The 12,119-nt window shown below is 34.7% G+C and overlaps 1 protein-coding gene across 1 annotated transcript in view; it reads left to right on the plus strand.

Moving 5' to 3' along the window:
- The first annotated feature begins 205 nt into the window (after positions 1 to 205).
- The window catches only part of LOC124529663 (transcription initiation factor TFIID subunit 1), a 28,756-nt gene continuing 16,842 nt past the window's right edge, over positions 206 to 12,119 (plus strand). Inside the window, exons 1-14 of the mRNA XM_047103499.1 lie at positions 206 to 591; positions 678 to 745; positions 1,300 to 1,439; positions 1,743 to 1,857; positions 2,242 to 2,420; positions 2,763 to 2,937; positions 3,860 to 4,030; positions 4,328 to 4,452; positions 5,734 to 5,736; positions 6,693 to 6,937; positions 7,460 to 7,619; positions 8,730 to 8,964; positions 9,985 to 10,170; positions 11,402 to 11,574. Of these exons, the coding sequence (XP_046959455.1) occupies positions 372 to 591; positions 678 to 745; positions 1,300 to 1,439; positions 1,743 to 1,857; positions 2,242 to 2,420; positions 2,763 to 2,937; positions 3,860 to 4,030; positions 4,328 to 4,452; positions 5,734 to 5,736; positions 6,693 to 6,937; positions 7,460 to 7,619; positions 8,730 to 8,964; positions 9,985 to 10,170; positions 11,402 to 11,574 (2,195 nt within the window). The 5' untranslated portion in view covers positions 206 to 371. The remainder of the gene's footprint in view (positions 592 to 677; positions 746 to 1,299; positions 1,440 to 1,742; positions 1,858 to 2,241; positions 2,421 to 2,762; positions 2,938 to 3,859; positions 4,031 to 4,327; positions 4,453 to 5,733; positions 5,737 to 6,692; positions 6,938 to 7,459; positions 7,620 to 8,729; positions 8,965 to 9,984; positions 10,171 to 11,401; positions 11,575 to 12,119) is intronic.

The raw sequence follows: 12,119 nt of genomic DNA on the forward strand, positions 1-12,119 counted from the left end.
TCTTGCTTAATAAAATAAGTAGAAGTAATCAAATAAGGGGTATATAATAACTACGTCTTAATATGAATAATTTAAAATTATAAATTCCGTTTTTGGGTAAACAGTTTAGTAAGTTTTACAAGTCTATAATTTGTCATTTCTTATCTGTGTATAGGAACGTGCATGAGAATTGAGTGCATGCTGTCAATGTCATGTTTATGTCATTTGTAGAATGAGTTGTCAAACGTCAATTCAGAAAAATATAACAAACGACGCTATGCAGAAAAAGAAGTTTATTCAATGTTAATTATTAACTATTTAGATAAGGAATTTATCAAAGAGAGAAAATTATTTTGATCTTTATTAATTGAGTACCGCATTAGAGGAACAAAATGTGTGATAGCGACGATCCAAATGAGCAGAGCCGATCCGGCATGGATTTGACTGGATTTTTGTTTGGGAATATCGATGAAAGGGGACAGTTGGAAGACGATGGACTGCTTGATGGAGACTCCAAGCGCATGTTGTCATCTCTTCATCGTTTGGGTCTTGGATCTATGTTATCTGAAGTATTGGATGAAGAAGAACCAGTAAAGGATGATGAAGAAAAAGGTATCAGAATCATTTTGTATTGATACTTTTACTGTATCTCCATGTCATGTTTTTTTTTTTAATTTATGATATAATTTTTTTCTCAGATTACACTGAAAAAAGTCCTTCTGCAGTTGATTTTTTTGATATTGACGATGCCGCTGAGGAAGAGAAGGTAAACAATTAAGCAATTGTATTATTACAACTATTTTACCTTACATTGTCTTTTATTTTCATTAACCTTACAAATTATTTTACCTAGGCCATTAAAAACAATAGATTACATTAAGTATAAGTATACATTGTTTTGTTTATGATGCTTTTCCTTGAATATTTTAAGTAATTGATGACTGAAATATTTTCATCAATTTTTAGCCGAGATTATGGATTATTTTTAATGTATAAACATTTAAATTCAGATTTTGTTCTAAACAAAATATGTTTTTTTCTCTATTTAAAGATATTATGTTTAAAATATTTATCAATTTGTGGTTATTAATGACATAAACAACTTAGTAACATACTCTATTTACTGGAACTATTAAAATGACACCATTGAAAAATATTACTTAATATTTTAAGAAGCAGTTATTAAAATTTTGTTACAAATATAATTTAAAACTAATTATAATTATGTAATTGCAGTTTATGGAGAAGTGATTTTTTTATTTGCTCAGTTATTATTGTATTATTGCAAGTATTAAAGTTGCTTATAACAATTGTTTACAGAATGATGACAAAGAGTCAGAAACAGAAAAGTGGAAATCTGAAGACGGAGAGAATGAATCGGAACAACGCAACAATGATGAAGGATATGATGGTGATATGGAAGGGGATGGAGAACTTATGCCTCCTCCATCAACAGTCCCGTTAGTTCTGTCAACATTTTTTATAGCTATTGTTTTGTTTTGACAAGACCATTTCGACGAGAGATACTGCCCTTATCTAATGCAATTTTTAATTTCAATTCATTTTATGCTCGGCAATAATTTTAAGTACAAGAAATTCTGATACAATATTTGTACATTATATTATAAAGACATCCATTAATATTAATATGCTTCTTCTCATGTTGAAATCAGAAATAGAATATTTATGGATTATTTAATTTTATTTGTCATTAGTATATGTGAACACATTTCATATTTAAATATTTTGTTTGTATTTTTCAGTAAGGCTAAATCTGACAGACCTAAGAAATTGGAAACTCCATTAGCTGCCATGCTACCCTCTAAATATGCAAATGTGGATGTAACTGAATTGTTTCCGGATTTCCGACCAGATAAGGTAATCTATCAGATTATATTTTTGTGTTAATAACGAATGCAGTTAATAGAGTAGAGATGGCCCAGTGGTTAGAATACATGCATCTTAACTAATGATTGTGGGTTCAAACCCAAGCGTGTACCAATGAATATTCATGTGCTTATTTTGTGTTTATAATTCATCTCATGCTCGGCAGTGAAGGAAAATATCGTGAGGAAACCTGCATGTATCTAATGTCACAGAAATTCTGCCTTCATATGTATTCCATTAACAGGCATTGGAACAGCATGGTGGAATATGTTTCAAACCTTCTCCTCAAAGGGAGAAGCGGCCTTAGCCCAGTAGTAAGAAATTTACAGGCTACTGTTGTTGCAGACGGTTAAATAATGATAATTATTTTTGTAGGTACTTTTGTTTTCTCGTCTTTTTGGTCCCGGTAAACTGTCCAGCTTACCGCAAATATGGCGAGGTGTGAAGAAACGTCGACGACGTAAACGAAGTGGGAGTACAGGCAGTGACACCGCGCCGCCGCCCGAGCTACAAGAAGTGCAATATGCGAGTGACGATGAGGAGAAATTTCTAAAGTAAGATATATTCATGTTCATAAATATTATTGAAAACAAAAGAAAAGTAGTGGTGTACATTTCAATGGCAGGAGAAGTGATTGTACACAATTCTTAAATTTACGTTGTTCATGACATTTGCCAATAGTGCTGCTGTATCATGTACTACAAATCCTAAACTATTTATATTTTACTTCCAAAGTCCATATAACAACTTATTTAGTTAAAGTGTAATGTCATGTCAATTCAAGGTCAAATTTGTTTATTTAAATTCACCCCTCCTGCTATTGCAATCGACAAATAATTATAATAGAATTTTTAAAGTACTTTCGTTCATATGGAGCTTATTTTTCTATCAATTAGGCCAATGGAGGAGTGTCCTCAAACATCACAATCAGAAAACAATTCGCAGTCGTCAGGCGATAAGTCTCAAAGGCCTACGCCGGCGCACTGGCGCTTTGGTCCAGCTCAGGCGTGGTATGACATGCTCAACGTGCCTGAGACGGGGGAAGGATTTGATTACGGATTTAAAGTCAAGGTAGAGTTATTAACAATATTTAATTATATTTTATTTAATGCAACCTGTATATCACATTATTATATTAAATATAATTTACTCATCCAGAACGACATCGTCACAATTGCAAAAATCTCTAATATGGCTTTTTCATTCCAAACAATCTCATTTCGTACGTCCTTTCTAGTGTAATATTGTCAGAATTATTGTTATTGAAAAAGTCATTTTAGAGATTTTTGCAATTGTGACGATGTCGTTCTGCATGAGCGATGTATGTTCTAATACTGTTAATAACAGTATAGTAATTATGTGATGAATATAACAATTAAATATGACAGAGTTAGGGAGTCTCGTATGAAATGATGATATAATTTTATTCTTTTTCCGGGCGTCCGCTAAACGTACAGATATCGCTCATATCTGCTCATATTCATATATCAGCACTCATTCAAAAGAGGTTTTACTATTATCTGTTGAGCGAGACAGCGATGAGTCAGACCCTAGTCAGATACAATGCACCTGCTCGCTAGCATACGTCCTAATAAAGGAGGTTTTAAATTATAGTCATATTTCAAGGTCATTAATAATTAAAGTAATGTAGTAAAGTAATAGCCTGTAAATTTCCCACTGCTGAGATAAGGCCTCCTCTTCCATTAAGGAGAGGGCTTGGAACATATTCCACCACGCTCTTCCAATGCGGGTTGGTTCGATGATATTAGACACATGCAGGTTCCCTCACGATGTTTTCCTTCACCGCCGAGCACGAGATGAATTATAACACAAATTAAGCACATATATAAAGTGGTGCTTGCCTGGGTTTGAACCCGCAACCATCGGTTAAGATGCAGGCGTTCATGCACTGGGCCATCTCAGCTCATTTATAAATATTTATTAATAATACTAAATTTGAATTATAGGATGTTTTTGTTTTTTCATATAATAGGCGCCGTCTCCAGACAAAGAAGAAAAACCGCCAGAAGAAGTTTCAAATCCAGAAGTAGAAGAACAAGCAGGTAGTCCTGACAGTGGTTTCCCTGATGATGCCTTCCTAATGGTGTCTCAGTTGCAATGGGAAGATGATGTTATTTGGGATGGCAGCGAAATAAAACATAAGGTAATCTAATGTTTATAATATTGATCACATTTTAGACAAAACAGAAAAAAAAGAAAATAGAAGAAAATTTCTTTGTCATTTCAATGGGGGTTTAAAAAAAAAAACTTCATACACATTTTTTTAAATGGAATTTTTTTATGGCCAGTCACTCGCTTTGTTTGCTTTTGATTTTGGATTAATTAATTGTGCCTCATTCACTGACTTATTGATAATATGTCAGTTTCTTTTAGTTATTTTTCCACAAGTTAACAATGGTACTCAAGTGTGAAATGTTATAGAGTACATTTTGATTGTCAGGTATTAGCTCGTCTCAATAGTAAGAGTAACGCAGCAGGCTGGGTGCCTACCTCCGTGAGTCGCACTGCTCAGCAGTTCTCACACCCGCGCCCTCAGCCGCCAGCACCCTTGCAGAAACCACCTACGTCAGTATATACATACCCTTTACTCATTCAAACTTTAAAGCCAATATAATCAAATTTGAATATGGAAATAGAATGGAATAGTAGGCTATTTGACTGGTTTTTAAAATCCATTTTATATTATATAGTAGAAGTTAAGGAACCCAGTAAAAGTTGATTTTTTTTTATTTCTAGTACATATTTACCGAAAATTATCATATTAAAAATTCCATATTTAAATAGCGTGCAATAACGCTGGACAATATGGCGCTGCAATGGGGTCGGTGACGTCACTTTCTTGTATTTTAACCTGCGGTATATATAGTAGAAAATTAAGGTTAAAAAGAAAGTGACTTCATCATAAGCCCGGCCAATCAGAAAAAAATGCATTTTTATTTATGGATTTTTGAATAAATTAAGTATTATTTTCAACTTTCGTTAATAAATAACCATTTTTAAACTCATAATATACACTGAATACTATAATTCACAATTTATTTTTAGCATTGTCCAATAGCCTATTAGAATATACAGGGTTATTGGTAACTCGACGTATATCTGTTAGCAGGTGATAGGGGTGACTATTTGCAATAATTTTAACCCCCATATGCATAATCCAAAAGTGAACCATTTTTGAGTTATCACGTTTTTTAAATTTTTTCAAAATTTGTCAAAAATGCAACTTCAAAAATTTATTAAATCAATCAATCAATCAATCAAAATATAATACATATATTTAAAAAAAAGTATCAATACAAATCTATTTTTTTCTTTTGTTTTATAAAAACGATTAAGCACTAGATATTTGTCAATATTTAAACAATAATTATCGGTCCAAATTTAAAAATGCGCGAAGAAAAACGAATTTATTTCAATATTTTTTTGATTTTTTTTTCCTCAAAAATGCGTTAAAAACTAAAAAAATCATTATGAAACTTGGCCTGCAGATTATTTTAAAAACATAACCGTTTTCTTAGCTTTCCAAAAAAGTATAAAAACTAGGAATTTATTTCAAAACAGCCGAAATAAAATGACAAGAAAGGACACTGGTGGGAATTCGTTTTCGAACTTGAACGAATTCATACTAAAGGTCGCTCTTTAAAATTCTCACAAAATGAACTAAAAATAAAAACCAATGAAAAAAAACTTACTTACTTATTAAACTGACATACTTAATGCAAATGAAAAAAAAATTAGAAACAGTTCAATAGCTAAATTATAAAAAAGACATTTTGTAATATAGCCTAATAACGTATTAATAAGCGTATCCGAAAAACTCTCTATAACAGAGCACAGCACACACAGCATGTTCTACAATTAATAATGCAGGATTCTATCCTTACTATTGTCCTCACGAAGAATTCTCTGAAAGGAAAGCATATGGGGGTTAAAATTATTGCAAATAGTCACTCCTATCACCTCCTAACGGATATACGTCGAGTTACCAATAACCCTGTATATTCAAATTTGAATAATGTATCGATTATAATAATGGTTAATTTATGAAGGAACTGTTGTTTTCAAGAAAATACTTTTTCGGGTTTATTTTTTTAACATTAATTATAAATTAAATAGTATATGATGATTGAAAAGAAATATTTGTGTTATTGATTTTATTGCTGGCTCTGTTTGATAGAATCTACATTCCTAATCAAAGAGAGAGGGTATTCAAGATCTACGATATCATGTGAATTTAGTGTCAAAGTTGTTAACTTGTCTTTATTCTTTTCGCTACAGTTGCTTAAATAGTTATAGTACGATAATGTAGCATTGGCAAAATTCGTAAAACCGATCACATCCGAATTAAGTACGCTCTCCTAAATTATCAATATTTATTTCTTATGTGAATTTGATCTTTACACAAACGTAATAACTTTTATATTCATATGACCTAATATATTCGTCAATTTGACACTTCGATTTACATGCACTTGCTTTCTCGGGTTGAACTGACGCGAGAATCTATAGCGACGAATAGCGTTGAATGGCGCGATAGGGAGCTATTTCCATTGGTTGTGTAAATCGGCAGTAATCGGTTTTATTGAATTTGCCGATGCTACATCTAAGTTGTGTCGTACTATACATTCAAATACAGTATGTATGGTATATATTTAATTTATCTTTTTGAATGTCGAATGGACTATATTTAATGAATAAAATTGCCTTTTTGTTCCATTATTATCTAATGTTACTCTTATAAGTATTTTATTTAGAAGTGTTTATGCCGTAAGTGCTTTTAAATTATGTTTTGTAAAATTTACTAGATCATCATCGTCCACGTCAAATAATCCAGGAGCATCATCAGCTGATGGCGAAGACAATACGTGGTACAGTATCTTCCCGGTTGAGAATGAAGAACTTGTCTATGGCACATGGGAAGATGAAGTCATTTGGGATGCGGAGAATATGACGAAGATACCTAAACCAAAGATATTAACATTGGATCCTAATGATGAGAACATAATTCTTGGAGTACCAGACGATGTGGACCCGTCGAAGATAACAAGGGGTAAGTGTTATTTACTAATATTTATACTAGCTACAAGTGGGACTTAAGATAATTATGAGTCTATATACAACTTTTGAGTCGAAATGGTCCAGTGGTTAGAATGCGTGCATCTTAACCGATGATTGCGGGTTCAAATCCAGGCAAGCACCGCTGATTCATATGCTTAATTTGTCTTTATAATTTATCGCGTGCTCAGCGTTGAAGGAAAGCATCATGAGGAAACCTGCATGTGACAAAATTCCATAGAAATTCTGCCACATGTGTATTCCACCAACTCGCATTGGAACAGCGTGGTGGAATATGTTCCAAACCTTCTCCTCAAAGGGAGAGGAGGCCTTTAGCCCAGCAGTTGGAATTTACAGGCTGTTGTTGTAAATACAACTTTTAGATTTAGACATAAAAAAATAAAATAAAAAATATGAAATAGATTTTATATAATTGCATTTGACACGTACAGAATTTGAGCTTGAAAGAAAATACACAATCCTGTATTAAGAACGTCTTGTATTTGTATTTTTTCAGAACGGGGCCCCGCTCCCAAAGTCAAGATTCCGCACCCGCACGTAAAGAAGTCTAAGATCCTACTCGGTAAAGCAGGCGTCATTAACGTTCTGCAAGAGGACGCCCCCCCACCACCGCCCAAGTCGCCTGACCGAGATCCGTTCAATATATCCAATGATGTGTAAGTCCAACACATAATATATATGATATGATATGATTACTATTTTAACAAGCCTCATTACCTTGTATGTGTTACCATGTTACTTTTACCATCTTGAAAACTTCTGATAATAACTTAAAAAAATAAATAAAACCGACGTCAAATGCGTGAACACAAAAAAAAAAGTTTATCCCCAATTTTCCACCCTTGGGGTTTTTTTTATTACTAAATTTAAATGGGATCACCCTTGAGGTCACGCCGAAAAAAGATTTGTTCAAATCGGTTCATAATTGGCGGAGTTATCGCGTAACAAACATAGAAGAAAAAACATACGGGTCGAATTGAGAACATCCTCCTTTTTTTGAAGTCGGTTGAAAATGAAGCTCAATCAATCGATCAAAACTCAAGTAATAATGACCAATGACAATGCAATAACTTTTTACTATAGTCTGTTCGCGTTAAGAATGCAGTGAGTTGTCATTGTTTACCGGCTTTACTCCGCCCCCTGACCAATCAAATCTTTTCAAAGGGTGAAGGTGTATGCATATTTGTGTTAAAATTCCAACAAATTATACTTGTTTTAAAAACTAAGTATAATTAATTTAAAAAATACACATTAAAATAAAAATCGAATCGGGGTGTTTAATCAAAAAAAATCTTAACACTATATACAATCGTTTGCGAATCTTCCCATCGCGATGTAGAAATTTACATATTTTAACATAACGTCATCTAGTAGCTATAGGTTACATTAATTATTACGTGTACAGCTTGAATAAATTAAATATAAATATATAAATAAACAAAATTTAAATTATAAAAATAAAAATATCAGTTAATAATAACTTAAATGTGAACTTGTCTTTGTAATTTGAAAAGATTTGATTGGTCAAAGGGGGCGGAGTAAGGCCGGTAAACAATGACAACTCACTGCATTCTGAACGCGAACAGACTATAGTATCCTACCACTCCTGGCTAGGATACTAACAAAATAAAAAGGCTGGTTGCCTCTGTACCGTTCTTCTAAAAAATGATACTAAAAGAAAGGCCCGAAACAACTAGTAGCCTAAAGTTTAAGTAGCAATCTATATTGGTTAGCGAAGGTTTTTAAATTAGTAATACTGATTTCAGATACTATCAACCGAAATCCCAGAACCCTCGGCTTAAAGTGGGCGGCGGTCAGCTGATCCAGCACAGCACGCCGGTTGTGGAGCTGCGAGCGCCGTTCATCCAGACGCACATGGGCCCCGCGCGCCTGCGAGCTTTCCACCGCCCCGCACTCCGCAAGCTCTCCTACGGCGCCATCGCCGCGCACGGAGCGCACCCTGTACAACCGCTGCTCAAGCACATCAAGAAGAAGGCTAAGGTAAGGTGGTCGAGTGGTGTGTACACCGGTTTTCATGGGTACGCTACTCCAAAGTCCCGGGTTCGATTCCCGAGTCGATGTAGAAAATTCATTAGTTTTCTATGTTGTCTTGGGTCTGGGTGTTTGTGGTACCGTCGTTACGTCTGATTTTCCATAACACAAGTGCTTCAGCTACTTACATTGGGATCAGAGTAATGTATGTGATGGTGTCCCATACAAAAATAAAAAAAATATTTTCAGAAATATAATTGATGATAATAGGCTATTTGATAATGCGAAAAATAAATTGTGAATTATTGTAATCAGTGTATATTATGAGTTTACAAATGGTTATTTACTGACGAAACTTGAAAATAATACTTAATTTATTCAAAAATCATAAAATAAAAATGCATTTTTTCAAACGTTTGTCACGTGACACAAAACGCTCCTGATTAGCCGGGCTTATGATGCTTTCTTGTAAACCTTGCTTTTCTACTATATGTACCACAGATTAAAATACAAGCAAGTGACGTCACCGACCCCATTGCAGCGCCATATTGTCCGAGTAGCGTTTTCGCGCGCTATTTAAATATGGATTTTTTAAAATGATATTTTTCGGCAAATATGTACTAGAAATTAAAAAAATCAACTTTTACTGAGTTCCGTAACCTCTACTAAAAAATATAAAATGGATTTTAAAAATCAGTCAAATAGCCTATTATAATATATGTAAAATTTATCCTTTTACAAAAAACAACTTTAAATGCCCATACATTTATAAGAATTTCCTGTAAATGACACGTTTAATTGTTAGAATTCTTTCACTGGTTTGCTACTGCTTTGGGATAGTTTTTTGTGAAATATTAAGGTGCCATTCTTGGCACCGACGGTTCAAAAAATAATAGACAACATATTTTTTTGGTATCATTGCTATTTACACAGTACCAAGCTCTTTTTTTAATATAGTAGAGGTAAGCTTTTGGGGTTGTTGTAAAATGAATATTACGTTTAAATTAAAGGTTCTATTTTATATTACAGCAACGTGAAGCGGAACGTCTGGCTTCTGGTGGGGGTGACGTGTTCTTCATGAGAACACCTGAGGATCTGAGTGGCAGAGATGGCGAACTCATTCTGGTAGAGTTCTGCGAGGAACATCCGCCCCTCATCAGCCAAGTCGGGATGTGTACTAAGATCAAGAACTATTATAAACGAACGGCCACCAAGGTTTGTAAAGTGTTAATTTATTTTGTGTTATTAGTATATCTAGTGCCTGTTTTTACACTGCATCTTTGATCTATGGGCGTGCTTTAAAATATGCAAATTGCGGCACAATGGTTCAGGATAGGATATATCGATACTTTTACAACAAATCACATACAGGATGTGTGTAATTAAGCCGGCGTCTTAAGTCTTTTAGGACGTGTGGGATTTGTGTTTATAACTCATCCCATGCTTGATCAAGGAAAAGGTCGATTTTTTACTACTGAGCTAAGATCTCCCCTCCCTTTGAGCAGCGTTTTTAGTTATTGTAACACGAAACACAAATTAAAATGTTTTCTTTTAAGACAAATTGCACTGGACAGTCAAAAGGGTTAATACTTTATACAGGCTCACTAACACAGTAGTAGCAATGCTCGAAATTAATGAACGAATTAGAATTACTAATATTCGTATTTACCCTTCTTTTTAAGCATGTCATAGTGTTATAGTTATAGTGTTCATAGTGTTAAGAGTGGGAGTGAAAGAGTGGGAGTGGTTCACTTGGTGGTAGGGCTTTGTGCAAGCCCATCTGGGTAGGTACCACCCACTAACCAGTTATTCTACCGCCAAATAACAGTACTCAGTATTGTTGTGTTCCGGTTTGAAGGGTGAGTGAGCCAGTATAACTACAGACACAAGGGACATAACATCTTAGTTCCCAAGGCTGGCGGCACATTGACAATGTAAGGAATAGTTAATATTTCTTGCAGCGTCATTGTCTATAGGTGATGGTGACTACTTACCATCAGGTGGCCCGTATGCTCGTCCGCCAACCTATACCATAAAAAAAAGAGTGGGAAGAGTAATAGCCAAAAGTTTTGACACTACGACTTTTTACATCCATAAAATATTTATTTACAAATGTATTGAACCGAGATGGCCCAGTGGTTAGAACTCGTGCATCTTAACCGATGATTTCGGGATTTAAACCCAGGCAAGCACCACTGTGTATATGTGCTTAATTTATGTTTATAATTCATCTCGTGTTCAGCGGTGAAGGAAAACATCGTGAGGAAACCTGCATGTGTCTAATTTCATTGAAATTCTGACACATGTGCATTCCACCAACCCGCATTGGAACAGCGTGGTGGAATATGTTCCAAGCCCTCTCCTAAATGAGAGATGAGGCCATTAGCCCAGCAGTGGGAAATTTACAGGCTGTTACTTTACTTTTAAATGTATTGAATATTTCCAGGACAGCGGTCCGAAGCCTCTGAAGTACGGCGAGATTGCGTACGCGCACACGTCGCCGTTTCTCGGCATCCTGCCGCCAGGCGCCACGCAGTCCGTCGTAGAGAACAATATGTACCGCGCGCCCATATACGAGCACGCCGTGCAAATCACAGACTTCCTCGTCATACGAACCAAGTGAGCTGAGCCATAATGTTGTATTAAATTTTCGCGATTATTACACATTTAAATAAAACTAGTTATAACGGATTTTTTTAATCGCGTATATTAATTATTTTGGTCTTAGTCTACCCGTGACCACGATGTAAAGTGCTCGAAACGTCAAAAATAATTAATATACGCGATTAAAAAATCCGTTATAACTAGTTTTATTTAAATAAGCTAAGCCATCTACATAAACCAAGCTAAGTGGACCATATTAATATGCATTTATAGGAATACAACCTCCGTGGTCGAGTAGTGTGTGCACCGGTTTTCATGGGTACGCCACTCCGAGGTCCCGGGTTCGATTCCCGGCTGAGGCGATGTTGAAAAGTTTATTAGTTATCCTATGTTGTCTTGGGTCTGGGTGTTTATGGTACCGTTGTTACTTCTGATTTTCGACAGCACAAGTGCTTTAGTTACATACATTGGGATCAGAGTAATGTATGTGTTGTTGACTCCAAATTTCCGATAACAACATAACTAAAATTCATAATCACTTATACATGTATATATGATTT

Source organism: Vanessa cardui, chromosome 5 (assembly GCF_905220365.1).
Source record: "Vanessa cardui chromosome 5, ilVanCard2.1, whole genome shotgun sequence".
NCBI classification, from domain to species: domain Eukaryota; kingdom Metazoa; phylum Arthropoda; class Insecta; order Lepidoptera; family Nymphalidae; genus Vanessa; species Vanessa cardui.